Source organism: Rhinopithecus bieti, unplaced genomic scaffold (assembly GCF_001698545.2).
Source record: "Rhinopithecus bieti isolate Rb0 unplaced genomic scaffold, ASM169854v2 scaffold_37419, whole genome shotgun sequence".
In the NCBI taxonomy this organism is placed as follows: domain Eukaryota; kingdom Metazoa; phylum Chordata; class Mammalia; order Primates; family Cercopithecidae; genus Rhinopithecus; species Rhinopithecus bieti.
The window spans coordinates 14,422-32,211 of NW_016815488.1; the positions used below are offsets into that span (position 1 = coordinate 14,422).

Below are 17,790 nucleotides of genomic sequence, written 5' to 3' on the forward strand. Positions count from 1 at the left end.
CATAATCCTTTGGGTATATACCCAGTAGTGGGATGGCTGGGTCATATGGTACATCTAGTTCTAGATCCTTGAGGAATTGCCATACTGTTTTCCATAATGGTTGAACTAGTTTACAATCCCACCAACAGTGTAAAAGTGTTCCTATTTCTCCACATCCTCTCCAACACCTGTTGTTTCCTGACTTCTTAATGATTGCCATTCTAACTGGTGTGAGATGGTATCTCATTGTGGTTTTGATTTGCATTTCTCTGATGGCGAGTGATGATGAGCATTTTTTCATGTGTCTGTTGGCTGTATGAATATCTTCTTTTGAGAAATGTCTGTTCATATCCTTAGTGCTTTTTATTTACATACAATTGAGAAAAGAATCCTTTATTAATGCCATTTAAGCTTGGGAAGATACAGAAGAGAATCCAGTTATTATCCTAATCTTTATAATCCAGAACAGCTAAAATAAAGCAAGATGTTTTCAAATCAGTACGTTGAGTTTAAATCACTATAAATTTTCCCTGAGTTTACCTGTAGCATATTAACTCTTCTACAAATAAAACAGAAAAGAGGAACTGGCAGAACAGTAATAACTATTTGCCAGCTCTAGTGGTCAGAAGTGAGGAAAAGCCATCCAACTGTAGCTTATCAATCTCTTTTAATTAAAACATCATAAAAAATGTCTTTCTCCTGTTCTGCCTTTTCTGTTACCTGGAAGGTCAAATATTTTATCATATATTTTTCTGATATAAATTTCCTAAATGTTGAGTATCCTGACTTATTCCATAGTTGGAAACAGAAGTGAAGCATTTTCTAAAATGCAAGAATGTTTTGCTTTCAAACTTTCTAATGTATCCTTAATCACATCATCTCTCAGAATTCCAACATAGCTCATTACAACATATACATACATACAGATATATGATACATAATGTCAACCAAAAATATTTTAAAACTTCAGTTTGGTAAAACAAGAATAAAAATACCTGTCATTATTTTAGAAATAATCACATGCTATAAGAAATCTATGTAAATGTAATTACATGTGTTCACACACTGGAAGCTGCATATTGAGTGGATTAATTAGTGGGGCTAGAGCTAAATGACTGTTGACAAAAATCTTGTATCAGGAGAGAGAGGACTACATTGGTTTTGAGTATAGCTGACTATCCCACCAATCAAATAACTTAAACACAGTGATTAACAGAGCTGATGTGAGAAGAGCCAACTATCTGAACTTTTAGGTATTACTTTAAAACCAAATGAAAAGCAAATTTCCAAAAGAAAATCCAGTTTATCCAATGTTTTAATTTGAGGGTGGATATAAACTTCTGCTTCACTGACTACAATGACAAGCTAGATTTCTAAGCATTCGGAATTGCCTTTATATTTGGCATCCTTCCCTAATCTACCTGTATTTGTTTAGCCTCCATTAGGATTCACTTGATACCCACACTTTTTCTGAAGAAGCCTATCCAGAAAAGTTGTTGACACAAAAGAGTGTCTCTCTCTTATAGACAGAGCACTCAATCAAACATTTTCTGGGGAAAAAAAATGTTTTCAAAGAAGCTTGGGTCCCAGATGTCCACCAAAGATGAAATGGATTAATTCATCTATTTTGCCAAATACTGTGCCAGGCAATGCTAAGGATTCCACAGTAAACAAAAGAGACAAAAACTCCCTGAATTCAGTAACTTACACTCTAATAGGTTAGACCCACCCATCAGAAGTACTTTAGACAACAAATCTAGAGTAGAATTGACTGCTTATTGGGGATACTGAAAAGTTTTGTCTGTTCTGATGATGGTTCAAGAGACATTTGTGGAAATCTAATACATGCTTTATTATTGCATTTATCATTTATAAGAACCCTGAGAATGTATACTGCACTCTTTTTACAATGAAAAAACCTGCAAAGGGAGGTATTTTGTAACAGTGCAAGACAACAGAGCAACAAAGTTATAGTGGAAACACTAATCCAAAGTTCTAACTCCATAAATGCAGTTCATTCCATTAGCCTACAGCTCATCTAAGCCTAGCTGTAATGGTCCTCCCAAATTCCACCACACTCTTAAAAATCAAGAAAAGAGTCAGAAGGGTGAGTGAAGGCTGATTAAGAGAAAAGCATGCATTTTCTTCAAAGCAGAGCCCCATGGTTGGCATCCTTAAAACAAGCTTTGAATCAGTGCATTCCTCTTTCTCCATTGGGTAGCCAGTAATAGGTCACCCTAATCAACTATTTATTCAACCCTCTTCTCTATTAGAAATTGCAGCTTTCCAAGACTGCCCAGCAAAGCTAACTCAATCACCCTCCCATTCCCCCACAGCACTGAGGCATCTTTGCAATTGCAAATAAGAAGACAGGGTACAACAGACAGTGCAGAGCCTCTAAATACGACATCATAAAGACTCAGGCTGCAAATGAAACAGAAATACAGCATTCTCAATGCTGATGGGCACTTCTTTACTTTCAGTTTGTAGCACAAAAATGGACAATACCATTTAAATAAAATACATGCTTGTACTCACTTTTGCAAAAACTTCAATTGTTCTCCTCCATCTTTGCAAACTTGGCAAGACTTCAGTAGTTTCATTTAAGAATAACTATGGTTGATAGGTTTTCTTAGTGCCTTAAGACTCTAACTATATTCCTTTCCTCAAATCTCCCCTAAACTACACATAATACTCGTCAAATAACAGTGAAAATGTATTTATATTGATATTTTTAAATTTTCATATATAATTCTTTCATTCAGGCTACTATACATACTATCGTAATAAGAACTAGTATGTTAAAATATGTTCCAACTAAAGCTTGGTGAACTCTGAATGCTAGATAAAAATCATTCTCTGAAGCTAATGAAGACAGAAACTCTGCCTGCAACAATATTAAGTTTGTTTTCTCTGGTGATTCAGAGAAGTGAGCAATCTGTCAGTAATACATTGAGTGAAATTACTTGTCTTGGAGGAATAACTGCTGACAGTCACTTTATCTCAGGGCTGACCCAAACATCTTCCTGCTGACAAACAAATTACTATGTCTATAGCTTTGAAAAGGTAACTAGCTTGTTTTAATTTTGATTGGTCTTTCAGAATCCCTTATACATATACTCAGCCCCATCCTTCATTGTATTTTTTTAAAAAGGCAACAAAAGTGTTTTAGGGGGAGCAGGTTTGAATTAATAAGTAAGAAAAAATAGTAAGAAAAGAATAACCCTATTATCCGATGCTAAGAAAAAGAACTGATATGCTTCTTTCCAAGACTGTCATGTGGATGTAACTGGTAAGTCTTGATGTCTACCCAACATTAAGACTGGCAGTGCCGCCAGTGACTGACTGGGTGAGTGAACACATTACCGAGACAGTATTGTAAGAATTAATTTTCTTCAATAAAGTGATTTTTAAGGTTCATATATTTCACAATCTAAACATATGTCACTGTTTCATAAACAAAATAAATGGATTAAAATAATACATTACCAATATGCTGACACATGGAGATATTTTAATTAGAAATTCTTAAGCTGTGTGATATTTAACTGCTGTATTTGCTGAAGAGAAGCATGCATCATTTAATAAGAAGGCATGAGGCAGGTGGATCACTTTGCATATGGTACCAGATTTTGTTTAATGTAAGCTACAACTATGAGGCAACACTACTCCCCATTAAAAACAAAACAAAACAAAACAAAATTAAGGATCTATCATATTGAAAGTAACCATATAAATGAATAAATACACTGAAGCCCCTTTTTCATTAAAAAAAAAAAGTCATCCAGAGCTTAGTTCCCACGACAATATTTCTTCAGAAACAATCTAACATCATCGTTATTTAAAGGCTAAATTTACATGACTGCCTCATTATACTGGTTCCCTTTCCTTAACATTCTTTTTGACTTACTTAAGGACCAATGCTAACATAGCTGAAGAAAGCAAATGGCAACTGGTCCTGAAATTTATACAGGTGAGAGAATTGGAATAAGCAGCAATATAATATATTGTTTACTGTAGCAAGTGCCCTCTGTTCTCTAAAGGTCAAAAGCATTGTAACCTTAGAGTTACAGTTTCTGATTGTTCCCAGGGTTAAATACATTATCAAAATTAATGGTTCAAACCCCTCAACCTTCAGATATATGAGTATTCATGCCTGCATCTGCTGAACTGTTCAACTAAAAATAGCACTCTTTGGCCTTCTTTCTCCTACTATTGTGCCCCTGAGGCAGAGAAAACCAAGCCTTAGATCAGCACAGTAGTATTTTAAAAAATGATCCTTATGGAATCTTCCTTATTTTAAAGAAAGAAAGTAATGGCATATGCTAATATAAGGAGAGTCTTTCCATTTTAAATAACTTTTCTCTACTTGATGACACAATTTCAGGGTATACTTAATATATACCAAATGTCGTTAAGATTCACCCAGCCTCATTAATTTTAGAAATGACAACCTTTGAAGGACAAATTAACTGTAACATGAAGTAGAGAGCACCAGTTCTAAGTAACGCATGCAGTGGGGTGGGGGTGTATATGTGTTATAAGCTTTTCCTCCTAAGAATCTCTGTTTAGAAATAAAACCAGTTAATATTGTTGTAATGCTTTCTAAGCAGCAATAGTTTATCATGATCATGTTTGTTGACAGAACTATGACATTTTAGCTTGTCAAAGGAGGGGAGAAGACCCTAGCTAGAAAAGAAAGCAGATTTTAATAGCAATAAACCAATATATTATTAAAATATCCCTCTACCCTTGCTCAAGATTTAAAATGTTACTATCTAGCAGCTTAGATATGGGTATCTACTATGCTATTCACGGAAGTCCCAATAAACATGCTACATTCATACTAGGAAAGTTTGGGAAACCTGCCTTTTAAACAAGGTTGATCTTTTCTAACCAGTGTCCACATAAGCAAATAGATCAAAGGTTTCCTGACATGCAGGATAAAGGTGCAAAAATAGTAGGCAATAGAATACAGCAAGAGTAAATAAAAACTGAGGAAACTATCAAAGCATCCAAATTTAAACTGCAAAGCTATGAAGGCTCTTGAATTAATAGTTTCTCTGTTTAGCCTAATTAAAGTGACAGACACTTGACATATGTTGTGCTTCTAGATCAGCATCACTAGGGCACTGCACAGCTCTGGCACTCATATGTATGACATCATGGTTTCCCAAAACCCAACAGAAGCCAGATTTGATACATCAGGGATCGGTGATGGTGTGGGAGTTGGGAGTGTGGGGTGGGAAGGAAGCCGATCTAAGTGAAAAATTAAGCAAAAGAAAAGACTGGGTAGAAATCTGGCTAAGGGAAGATTGATGTGATAGAACACAACACCTCAACAGAAAATCCAACAAAAAAGTCCAACAGGAAAGTCCAACAGGAGAGAAAGAAAAGTCTACCAGGAGAGGAAACAGAAAAGTCCAGCAGGATAGGAAGTCTTCAGTTTGAGCCAAGGCTACCTGATTTCTCATTCTTCCGGGCATTTAAAAGCTTCTCAAGATCACTGTCATAAGTAGATAAGCTTGCTAATTGTCATCACACATATAAACTTGTTCCTAATGTCCAGTCATCTCTTTTTAGCTTTCCTAGGCATAGTAGATTGTCAGAATGCCTAGAAATGTGGTACTCACTCTACAGCCAAAAGACAGCCTTAGAAATTTCTTCTGTCTGTATAGAAGACAGGAGATACTCTGATAGTCTGTGTCTAATCATGTCTGAGTGGAAACCCCTGTCTACCTCTTATGTCAAAGCAAAAGAAAAGAGGGAGGCAGTTAACAAGCTCTGGAATTCTACCTTAGGCTACTTCCAAGGGGGTCTTTGGTCTTGTCTCTTCCTTCTTCTTAGGAGTAATCATTCCCTATCATTTTTCAAAAAAGTAGATTCACAAGCAGCAGAAAAGGTAATGTCAAAGGGACCTTTTATTGACTACATAGTGTTTGAGCTATACAGACCAGCAGGGCCATCAAAATCTAAATGTACATCTTGCTAGATGCAATTATTTTCATTTTTGGATTGAGTTTCCCATCCTAGGTTAGAATATAAAATTTTCTATTATATCTAACCTGGAGAATTAAAATGCATTTCAGTTTGAGGTAAACTGTATCCACTTTTAAAAAATTCAACAGGTAGCTGGAAATTCTCCAATATGATAGTCCCAGTGAGGGACCCCAGTGATGCAGAAAAGGGAATTAAGCATGAAATTGAAGAGAGGAGGACTGGGTTCCTGTAGAAGAAAAGGTCTTGGTTTTCATAAGTCATCTTCTCTCAAGTAGTAAGAATATCCCAACAAAACAACAAAGGACTCTACTGAAAGGTGAAATATGAAAAGAATACTGCAGAAGTTTGGGAAAAAGCAACCATCCAGGCCCAGGCACCCACCCCTACTTCATTCTGAGAAAACTGAGTATGTAGAATTAGAAATCCTGGGCAATAACCTTGACTCAATGAATATTTTATAGCCTTGGTTAAATAACTTGACCTCTCCAAACCTCAGCCGTTTTATCTATACAAGCAGAATTATATTTGATCAAATTTACAGGGTTATTCTATGGTCAAATAATTTCTTAATGTTTAAGTATTTTTAAAAAATACTATACAACACTATACATAAGAAAAGATAAAAGAGTGAGGGGAGAAAGATGGTTTTGAAGACACTTAAAATGTAAAGCTTTTGCCTGAATAGATATGGCAAAGAACAACCTTAATTCAGGGGCATTGCTTTGGGATTTGCTTTATTCTCTGAAAGAAAAGGAGCAAAAGAAGAGCCTCCTTAGGAATGACAAAAAGGGAAAGATTAAGTTTAGTGTTTAGGTTGAGTGTTTGCCACATTCATTTTTTTTTAAAAGCCTAGAGTATGACTGAACAATCTAGTCCCCAGCCCAACGAAGCACCAATGGAAGCATTCATACCTCAATCTGTTTGTGGTTGTAAGAGTGGCCACCACCATGTTCAAAGGTGTCCAAATTCCTGCCAAAACGGTCACTTAGGCCCTTTAGCCTTGGGTTAATTTGTGGGTGGGAGACATGACCCTTCTGTTTAGTAGCATATTCAGAAAAAAAAAAAAAAGACAAAACATACTGTCAGAACTCATGAAACAGAACACATGTTTCTAAATCCAGGGTATTGACCACATCAAAAAACAGAAAGTAGAAAGTTTAAGACTCAGTTTCTTTCTTTTACAGAAATTTGGTTATAGTATCAAACAGTGGCACTGATTTCTTGTTTCTGCCTCTGACTCAAGAAGATACTCAATAGCACAGCTATAGGAAAAGAAGAAATAAATTAGGTTTATAATAGTGAGGGTTCTTTTTAGACTTGCACCAACTATAGTAGGTTTCAGTGTTAGTAGTGTGAAAGGTGAAGGTTTGCAAGAGAGGTGAGGTTGCTGCTCCTCTTAGGCAAAATTTCTAGCTCTGCTAGGCAGCCCTTAATGGGTTACATCTTTATGACTTCCTGGATCATAACTCATGACAAAATTTCTGAAAGTGTTGCAAAAATTCTTTATTTGCAGATCCAATTGGAAACATTCAAAATGATGTTTTCTCATGGGACAATAGTTGTACACTTTTTATGTTCAAGTCACATAGAGATTAGCAACACGAAAATAAAAATGCTTCACCAGATGCTATTTTGTAGATTATTTAAGAAAACTCAAAAATAATTACAGTATATTTTACGAATAAAAACTATCTTTAATAAAACTTTCTACTACATTGAAATCAAGTTGTTGATTATCTTATATTCTCTAAATATCCATATACTGAATGTTTGACTTATTTTAATGATCTCAGCCTTTTGTTTTTATTAATACAAATAAACATTCATATTCAAAGTCAACCTCCTATTCAAGTGGTAGTAGTAGAAGGGTATAATGACCACCTATTCCTATTCCAAACTCACTTTACTGTGAAGAAGATAAGGTGTAAATGATTTTTCAATCAGTTTCCAAAACACTTTACCCCAAGTTTAGCTTTATAAATAAGAAACACCAATGCAAAATTTATAAGACACCATGCCCTGACTTTTGACCCTAGAAAGGATGAGGATACACATATTAAGGAGCAATGCATTCACAATTTACAAAATAATTATTTGTAATTTGAGAATAACAATCCCTTATTTTATGAGCTACAAGAAGAAGAAAATATCCAACATCATTTTTTGTTTCAATTTTTATATGTAAAAGCTAATCTGGACATAAGTGGAGACATAGATGAAAACTGACAAGGAAAAGCTAACGTGTATGCAGTAACAACTAGCCCTTGATGTTGTAAAACTGTTCACTCATCTGATAGAGAATACATAGTATTAAGTCATAATGTGATTTTTTTCCTTTAAAAATATTGAAACTGGCAATTTTCTCTTCTATTTGCATTATGGTAAGCACATAAGGTGTTAATCCTTCTGGGCTATGCTTAAAATATTATTTAACATTCAGGCCATTATTTAGCATACAGCTGGTTAGCAGTTTTCCACTAAAGTACTGGCTCATATCCCACATTTTTTTCTTCTGGCACTTACCTGGAGCTGTAAAGGGCTGAGTCCAGAAGCAGCAGCAGCTGCCATTGTTGATGGAATGAACTGCACAGGGTAGTTATCACCTGTCGGAAAGAACAATGCATACAGGTTTAGACAATGCACAGGGAATTGCAGAGGACAAGTACAAACATGGTCCTTGGATTGCCTGAGCTTTACAACATTGCTCTAAGCCCAAACATCTGCAGAAACAAAAGGCTTAGTTGGGCACAGACTTGCAGTGCTGCCTTGGAACTTTTTGTTAACAGATAGCTGGTAGGCAAACTGGCAAAACATGAATGTGATGTTAAAAAAATTAAATGTGCAATTCAAGCATGTTCACTCCATTACGAATCTTGTAATACATAATTTTTTAAGAGTAAAAAAATATCTTAAAGCCAGGCTGACACTCAATACACTGGGAAAGCATTGAGGTTTTTATATTAGAACAACAAAAAGTTTTGGCTTGGTAGGCAAGGCAGAGTATTAAGAGTCCAAAAAGGGCTCTGAGCTATCGACTGCTCATAATTCTAAACTTTATTTATTAAACAAGTTTAAAAATTAAAAAACACAACCTCTTCAATATGATAGGACCAAGAGGACAGCTAATCTTATCTTCCAGTATTCTGTGAAATGTCTGGTATCCCCCTAAGTGTAGAAACCATGTTTGTCTGGATTAACCTCTGGTACTGAACTGGTGGATCCTAGTAAAGAATCATGCATACTAAGCACTTATCAGACATATTTTGATTATGCTTTGATTAAATAACCACACATTTTACATGGGATATCTGTACTAAACGCTGGTAAAGATTGAGTATGGTTCAGCAAAGATGAATGCCATATCTTAATGTGTTTCTGACTCCAGATCATTCCTAAAAAGGGACATGGAAGTACCTTCTGTGACCTAAGAACTGTGTGCAGTAACCTGAAGAGCCAAAATAAAGTAAGGAGGAACATATCATGAGAGTGGTAACTGAAATAAAAATTAGTATGTGTGGATAAATTTCACAATATCAGTGATTTAATGAAGTATCACTTTGGCTTCAGCTACTTATTTAAAGTCAGTGTTATGTACTATCTCTAGGCTATATTTTAATAGCCTGTTTCTCCACACATTTTTGACATTTATAATAATCATGCTGTTTTGCATGAACTTTCCACACTGAAAGCTGAATGTAATAATGAATAGACAGACTAGAAGGAATCTCAGTAATAAAGGTAGTCAACTGGAAAGCAAAACTTTTTTTGGGAGTAGGGGGTATGGACACTAATACCTGGAGCTTTCCTGGTGACTCTGCTTCCTGGGAACTCATCTTGCTTGCCATATGAAATGCTACTCAGCTGGCCCAATGTAAATGTTAAGTTGCTTTCACTTTTAACAAATTGTTAGCTTCTAATCTACACAGTCTCTTTGCATCATATCCATAATACCTCATCAGACCATTGAGCACAGTGTGTGCTTGTACACAGTCCAGTAACAATTGGCTTCTGATTGCATATGGAGTGCTGCTACAATGCATTCACTAACATTATATTGTGCTGGTCTCCTACGGAGTAATGTTCAAAATATCTGATCTTGTTTTTCTCCTTCCATGAGGTTGATTTTGGTTTGCAGTACTATATGGGCTTTTTAAAAAAGATAACTAGGCCAAATTATTTTTTATAGTAAGTGACTGTCACTTTACGCTTAAATAATTCTACTGATCTTGATATTTAAACTAAATTATCTGAAGGAAGAATATCCTAATCTAAGTCAAATAGTAATTCTTTGGTAGATATCAAGTTTTAAAAAATCACAAAACGATGCTGAATTAATGATGCTTCAAAAATAGGGGAAAAAAATCACCATTCTAACCATTGACATGGACTGCCTCCTGGAACATTTTAGAGCTGTTCTTTCTTTAAATATCATGCATTATTCATACTAACTCTAAACCACAACCACCCTCCCTCTAAGTTTAATACCAGTTGCTTTATTTGTACTAAAACATTTTTCATGTCAAACATATTTTTTTTAAAAAATCAAACTCTAAAAGAATTCCCTGGGGCACACCTTTTTTCATAGCTGTCATGCTTCTATGCTATGAAATAGCTTTTTTTTTTTTAAGTTTTTTTTTTTTTTTTTTTTTTTTTTTTTTTTTTTTTTACAGTTTTTGGCTTGCCAGTTAATTTATTACTATCTCTACCACACCCCATAGTACTTTCCAGCTCACCTGCTGGCTACAAACAGCTTTCTTTCCACTGCTGACAGGCATATTTAAAAAACATTTTAAACTTTTATCCTCCTTTGAATCTGTATATCTGAATATAATCTTTAGAAAGCTATTTCTCCATAACATATCATTGTTTCAACATTAAAAGTAAAAATGAATATACTAGAGCAACAGAGTATATAACAGAGAATGATTAGAAGAAAGAGAACAAGGAAAAGGCAGGAGGGGTAGAAGATGAGGCAGAAGAAGAGGGGGATTACAAGTAGAAAAGGAAAATTTGAGAGGGAGAGGGATTTAAGGGTATTGTGAAGTTTAGTTTTTTAATAACAAAGTTACACGTTTCCCCTATGTGGCTCTAATTCTCTGTGTAAGTCAATCAAGAAAAAGTTCTCAGTGCCTGACTTGGCAAGGAATCAGTCAACATGTTGTAGCAATTTTTTTCAAATTTGTCTCTGGATTTGAAATGCTTTCATGAGGACCCATTCTTTTAAAATTTGTACATGGAAGGGGAAGCTTGTTGAAACTGGTTGGCTTTATGTCCTACTGTAATCTGGCCCTTGCTACCTCTAGTGTAAGAAGACAACTTTCAAAACCAATTTGAAAATAATGTCCATTCTGTAAATCCAGTTTTCCAGCTTTGTAAATATTTCAACTGATGGCTTTTATCTTAAGAGTACAGAACAAAGACAAAGTAGGATTTAAAACTTATGGAAAATTTGCTTGACATTAGTTTCACTTGTCAGAATAGGCAGCATTCCTTTGGAATCAAAACAGCAAGAGTCCCTAAATGAGAGAAAATAAATTCTTAAATTTTCATAGAAACTGATATGAAGCAGAAAATTAGTAAAACTTAATGGCAGGAGAAGGGGTGTTTGTACCAAGAACCTACAACCCATTAGATTCAGGATACCTCCTGCAAGAATACTTTTAATTTGAATAATTCAGAGTCTACCTTTTAAAATAGCCAAAATCCCATGGTTTTGTAAAAGTCTGTCAATTTACTTTCATTCTTCAGAAAGACAAAGGACTGGGATAGTTGCAGTATCCTGAGGTAGTAACTTCAGATATTAACACATTGAAGAAATAATTTAGAAAGTTTGGAAGGAGTAGAGAGAAGAAAAAAAGAAGAAGAAGAAAAAAAAAAAAAAAAACAGAACTAGAAGACAGGACTCAAAAGATTCTTCAATAACTGCCCCAAAGTAGGAATTCAGTCTCATACCTCATTTCCCAGCCTCCAAAATAGAAGAAAAATATGTTACACATCCCTAACTAACTCAAAAATTATTGTGTGCTAGCAACATAAAATAATAAATTACCAAACAACTGTAGAGCCCACCTTTATGAGCTACAGCCATTCTTGTTATAATATGAACATATTTGAATCACAACAACTGTTGCAAACTTGAACATACCACTTAGCATGGATCTTGCCTGGATGCATGCATTTGGTATAGCAAAATATTACAATTCCTCTATACTCCGAGGGAATGCCATAAATCTGAATTTGTCTTTATGCGAAACCACACTGCAGTAAATGTTAGCAGGTAATAGGTGACACATTTAGAATTCTAAAAACAAAACAAAAGTTTCAATTTGTCCTGAGGACAAATGAAAAAATTAGCAAGGATTATAATATATATTGCTGAGATCACTATGTTGTTATTTCTTCTGCTAAATTTCTCCTTCTCTACTCATCAAAGAACAGATCAATGATGAAAAGAGTCTTGACCTCAGAATTTCTTCTAAGATCATCTGCAGTGTTTTTTCTACCTTTAAGAAAGCTAAGAATCAAGGCTCAATCTTACTTTTTTCACTTATTTCACAGTTGCATCCAAACCCTTGACCAATCATCTGAAAATCTGTGGAATTTCTCACAATGGCAATTAAAAAAGTGAGTGTGAATGAACTCACGTAAATTCACCCCCATTACATAAAATCGATTTTAAAAATCTTCAGTTTCATACTAGGGATGCAGGGATGGCTTAACATATGCAAATCAATAAACATGATACACCACATAAACAGAATTAAAAACAAAACTCACATGATCATCTCAACAGATGCAGAAAAAGCATTTAACAAAATCCCAACATCCCTTGGTGATTAAAACCCTCAGCAAAATTAGCATAGAAAGGACATACCTTAAAGTAATAAAAGTCATCTACAACAAACCCACAGCAAACATTATAGTGAATGAGGAAGAGTTGAAAGCATTCTCCCTAAGAACTGGAACAGGACAAGGATGCCCACTTTAACCACTTCCATTCAACATAGTACTCGAAGTCCTAGGAAGAACAATCAGACAACAGAAAGAAAATAGAGGCTCCAAATCGGTAAAGAGGAAGTCAAAGTGTCGCTGTTTGCTCATGATATGATTGTATACCTAGGAAATCCTAAAGACTCATCCAAAAAGCTCCTAGAACTGGTAAATGAATTCAGCAAAGTTTCAGGATACAAAATTAATGTACACAACTTAGTAGCTCTGCTATATACCAATAGTGATCAAGCTGAGAATCAAATCAAGAATTCAACCCCTTTCACAATAGCTGCAATAAAATAAAATAAAATAAAATAAAATAAAATAAAATAAAATAATTAGGAATATACCTAACCAAAGATGTGAAAGAACTCTACAAGGAAAACTACAAAACACTGCTGAAAGAAATCATATATGATATAAACNAACCAAAGATGTGAAAGAACTCTACAAGGAAAACTACAAAACACTGCTGAAAGAAATCATATATGATATAAACAAATGGAAATATTCCATGCTCATGGTTGGGTAGGATCAATATTTTAAAAATGACTATACTGCCAAAAGCAATCTACAAATTCAATGTGGTTCCCATAAAAATACCACCATCATTCTTCAAAGAACTAGTAAAAAGAATCCTAAAATATATATGAAACCAAAATGAGCCTGCATAGCCAAAGACAGACTAAGCAAAAAGAACAAATCTGGAGGCATCACATTACCTGACTGCAAACTATACTATAAGGCCATAGTCACCAAAACAGCATGGTACTGGTGTGAAAACAGGCACATAGACCAATGGAACAGAATAGAGAACCCAGAAATAAAGCCAAATACTTACAGCAAACTGATCTTCGACAAAGCAGACAAAAATATAAAATGGGGAAAGACACCCAATTCAACAAATGATGCTGGGATAATTGGCAAGCCACATGTAGAAGAATGAATCTGGATCCCCATCTCTCACCTTATAAAATATTCAGCTCAAGATGGATCAAATATTTAAATCTAAGACCTGAAACCATAAAGATTCTAGAAGATAACATTGGAAAAAACCCTTCTAGACATTGACTTAGGCAAAGAATTCATGACCAAGAACCCAAAAGCAAATGAAACAAAAGCAAAGATAAATAGATGGGACTTAATTAAACTAAAAACCTTCTGCATAACAAAAGAAATAATCAGCAGAGTTAACAGACAACCCACAGAGTGGGAGAGAATCTTCACAATCTATATATCCAACAAAGAACTAATATCCAGAATCTACAAAGAACTCAAACAAATCAGCAAAAACAAACAACAACAACAACAAAAACAAAACAAAACAAAACAAAAAAATACCATTAAAAAGTGGGTTAGGGACATGAGTAGACAATTCTCAAAGGAAGATAAACAAATGGACAATGATCATACTTAAAAAAATGCTCAGCATCACTAATTGTCAGGGAAGTGCAAATCAATACCACAATGCAATACCACCTCACTCCTACAAGAATGGTCATACTAAAAAAAATCAATAAATAATGATATTGGCATGGATGTGGTGAAAAGGAAACACTTTTACACTGTTGGTGGGAATGTAAACTAGTACAAACACTATGAAAAAGAGAGTGAAGAGTCCTTAAAGAACTAAAAGTAGACCTACTGTTTGATCCAGCAATCCCACTACTAGGTATCTACCCAGAGGAAAAGAAGTCATTACATGAAAAAGATACTTGCACATGCATGCTCATAGCAGCAAAATTTTTGCAATTGCACAAATATGGAAGCAGCCCAAATGCTCATCAATTAACACATGGATAAAGAAAATGTGATATATATATATATACACATATATATACACACACATACACATACACACCCACACACACCATGGAACAGTACTCAGCCACAAAAGGGAATGAAATAGTGGCATTCACAGAAACCTGGATGGAATTGGAGACTATTATTCTAAGTGTAGTAACTCAGAAATGGAAAACCAAACATCGTATTCTCACTCACATGTGAAAGTTAAGCTATGAGGAATGCAAAGGCATAAGAATGACACATTGAACTTTGGGGATTGGGGGAAAGGCTGGGGGATGGCGAGGTATAACAGACTACACATTGGGTACAGCGTACACTGCTTGGGTGATGGGTGCACCAAAATCTCAGAAATCACCACTATTGAAATTTAAAAAATGAAAAAAATAAAAATAACACAATAAAAATAAAAAATAAAAAAATAAACCTTCAAAGTTCATGCCTTCATGATAGCTCATCAGTGATATAGCCTCCATGTACAGAGGAGAACACAGTTAAAATTATTGACCTTTAAAAAACTAGGTTAGCTTACACAGCTGAACATATTTTCTTCCTGGACCCCAACACTCTGATTTAAAAATTAGGGTGCTTTTCTGAAGAACCTCAGAAATGCTTTGATTCTAAGTAGATCTATATTTAAATAATCAAGTATTACAATAGCAGTTCATATCTCTGCTTTGAAATACTCTGGAAGAGACAGAAATGAGTGGCTTTACAAGATTTCATTTGCATAGCATCACATGTAAAAAATAAATTTTATTCACCGCAAAAAGATCAGATTTTCTTAAGATCACACTTACTTAGACGAAGGCCCCAAGAGTATGAAGTATCAAAGCAGAGAACTTCAGTCTGAATTCTATCTCCACTATTTCTAGATGTGGAACTCTTGGAAAAGTTAGCTTTTCTGAGTATCAATTTCTTAGATTCTTTTAATAAAACAGAGATGATATCATTTGTTACCACTTATACCTAAGAGTTGTTATGAAAATTAAATGAGATTACACACACACACACATACACAGGTTGGGGGGTATCTTGGAAAATAAATGGTGCTCAATTAATGCTAACTAAAACAAAGAAATTAAAAAGAAATCATGAATAATTATGCAATCATAACAATTATACATTAACCAGTTCAACACCTAGAAGAAATGGACAAATTACTTAAAACACGCAAATTACCCAACTCAAGAAGCAATAGGACACCTCAACAGACCTATAACAAGTAAAGACAGTGAATCAATAATCAAAGACTGCTCAATAAGGAAAAGCCCTGACCTAGATGGATTCTGCCAAATGTTTAAAGAAAAATTAATACCAATCCTTATCAAACTCTTACAAAAAAAATGAAGAGGAAGGAACACTTCTAATTCATTTTATAAGGCTAACATTATCTTGATACCAAAACCAGATAAAGATACCACAGGAAAAGAAAGTTACAGTCCACTATCCCATATAAATATAGATATAAAAATCCTCAACAAAGTATTAGCAAAAAAATCCAATGGCATATTAAAAGAACTACTTACCAAGGCAAAGTGGAACTTATCCCAAGAATGCAAGGGATCAAATCAGTGTCAAGCATTACATTAACAGAACAAAGGGAAAAAAATCCAACATGATCATCTCAATTGACACAGAATAGGCATCTGACAAAAATCTAATATTCCATCATAAAAATTCTCAGAAAACTAGTAATAGAGGAAAAAGACTTTGGCATGATGAAACCTATTTATAAAAAGCCTACAGCTGGCCATGTGTGGTGGCACGTGCCTATAGTCCCAGCTACTTGGGAGGCTGAGGTAGAAAGATTGCTTGAACCCAGGAGCTCAAAGCCTCAGTGAACTATGATCATACCTCTTAATTCCAGCCTGGACAACAGAGCTAGACCCTGCTTGTTAAACAAACAAACAAACAAACAAACAAACATCCACAACTAACATCATATTCAAGGGTGAAAGACTGAAAGCTTTCCCCTTAAGATCCAGAACAAGACAATAATGCTCACTTTCACTGCTGCTATTCAACCTTTAGTGGAAGTGCTAGCCACTGCTATTAGACAAGAAAAAGAAATAAAATGTATCCAAACTGGTAAGGGAGAGGTAAAACTATGTGTATTTGCAAATGACACAATCCTATATATAGAAAATCCCAAAGAATCCCTGAGTAAGCTACCAGAGTTAATAAATTCAGCAAACTCACCATCTTTGTATCATCAGCACCTACCATAGAGTCTGGGCATACAAAGCTTTCAAATGTGTTGAAATAAATGGAATTTTTAAATGTGTTGGATGAATCATAACTATATACCATCCTTAGTTTGCCTGTGACTAGTAATCGTGGAGAGTTTAAAAGGTCTAATTAGGTTAGGAGCAAAGAAGTTATTTTAAACTTTTTGAGTTCTATTCAATTTTGTATGAGGAGGGATAATTATGGAGGAAACCACATTTCCAACATAAATTGTGATTAAAAACAATTCTTTCTCCCAGCACTTTGGGAGGCCGAGGCGGGCAAATCACGAGCTCAGGAGATGGAGACCATCCTGGCCAACATGGTGAAACCCCGTCTCTACTAAAAATACAAAAATTAGCTAGGCATGGTGGCACGTGCCTGTAATCCCAGCTACTTGGGAGGCTGAGGCAGGAGAATCGCTTGAACTCGGAAGGCAGAGGTTGCAGTGAGCCGAGACAGCGCCACTGTGCTCCAGCCTGGCAACAGAGCGAGACTCCGTCTAAAAAAGAAAGAAAATGTTCAGGATTTGTAACTGAAAAGCAAGTTGAACCTAGAAATAAGGACTTGAAAGAAGCAGACAGCGAAAAGAGAGACGAAAGAAACTCATAGATGACAGCAATATCAATTCCTGGTGACTATCAAGAGCTGATTCAGCCATCGTTCTTCTGACCAACTGAGCATAAACCAGTAAGTTCAGCTAGCAAAAACTAGAGGAAAAAGAGGAGTATGAAAATTCACTTTTCTTAAAGGATATGCATGGGCCTGCAATCAGAACAACTTGAATGT

At 35.1% G+C, this 17,790-nt stretch overlaps 1 protein-coding gene across 1 annotated transcript in view; it reads right to left on the minus strand.

Moving 5' to 3' along the window:
• Positions 1-17,790, minus strand: part of LOC108515994 (transcription factor SOX-6-like) — a 106,833-nt gene that overhangs the window by 5,364 nt on the left and 83,679 nt on the right. Inside the window, exons 5-6 of the mRNA XM_017853231.1 lie at positions 8,503-8,582; positions 6,891-7,013 (exon numbers count right to left, since the gene is read on the minus strand). Of these exons, the coding sequence (XP_017708720.1) occupies positions 6,891-7,013; positions 8,503-8,582 (203 nt within the window). The remainder of the gene's footprint in view (positions 1-6,890; positions 7,014-8,502; positions 8,583-17,790) is intronic.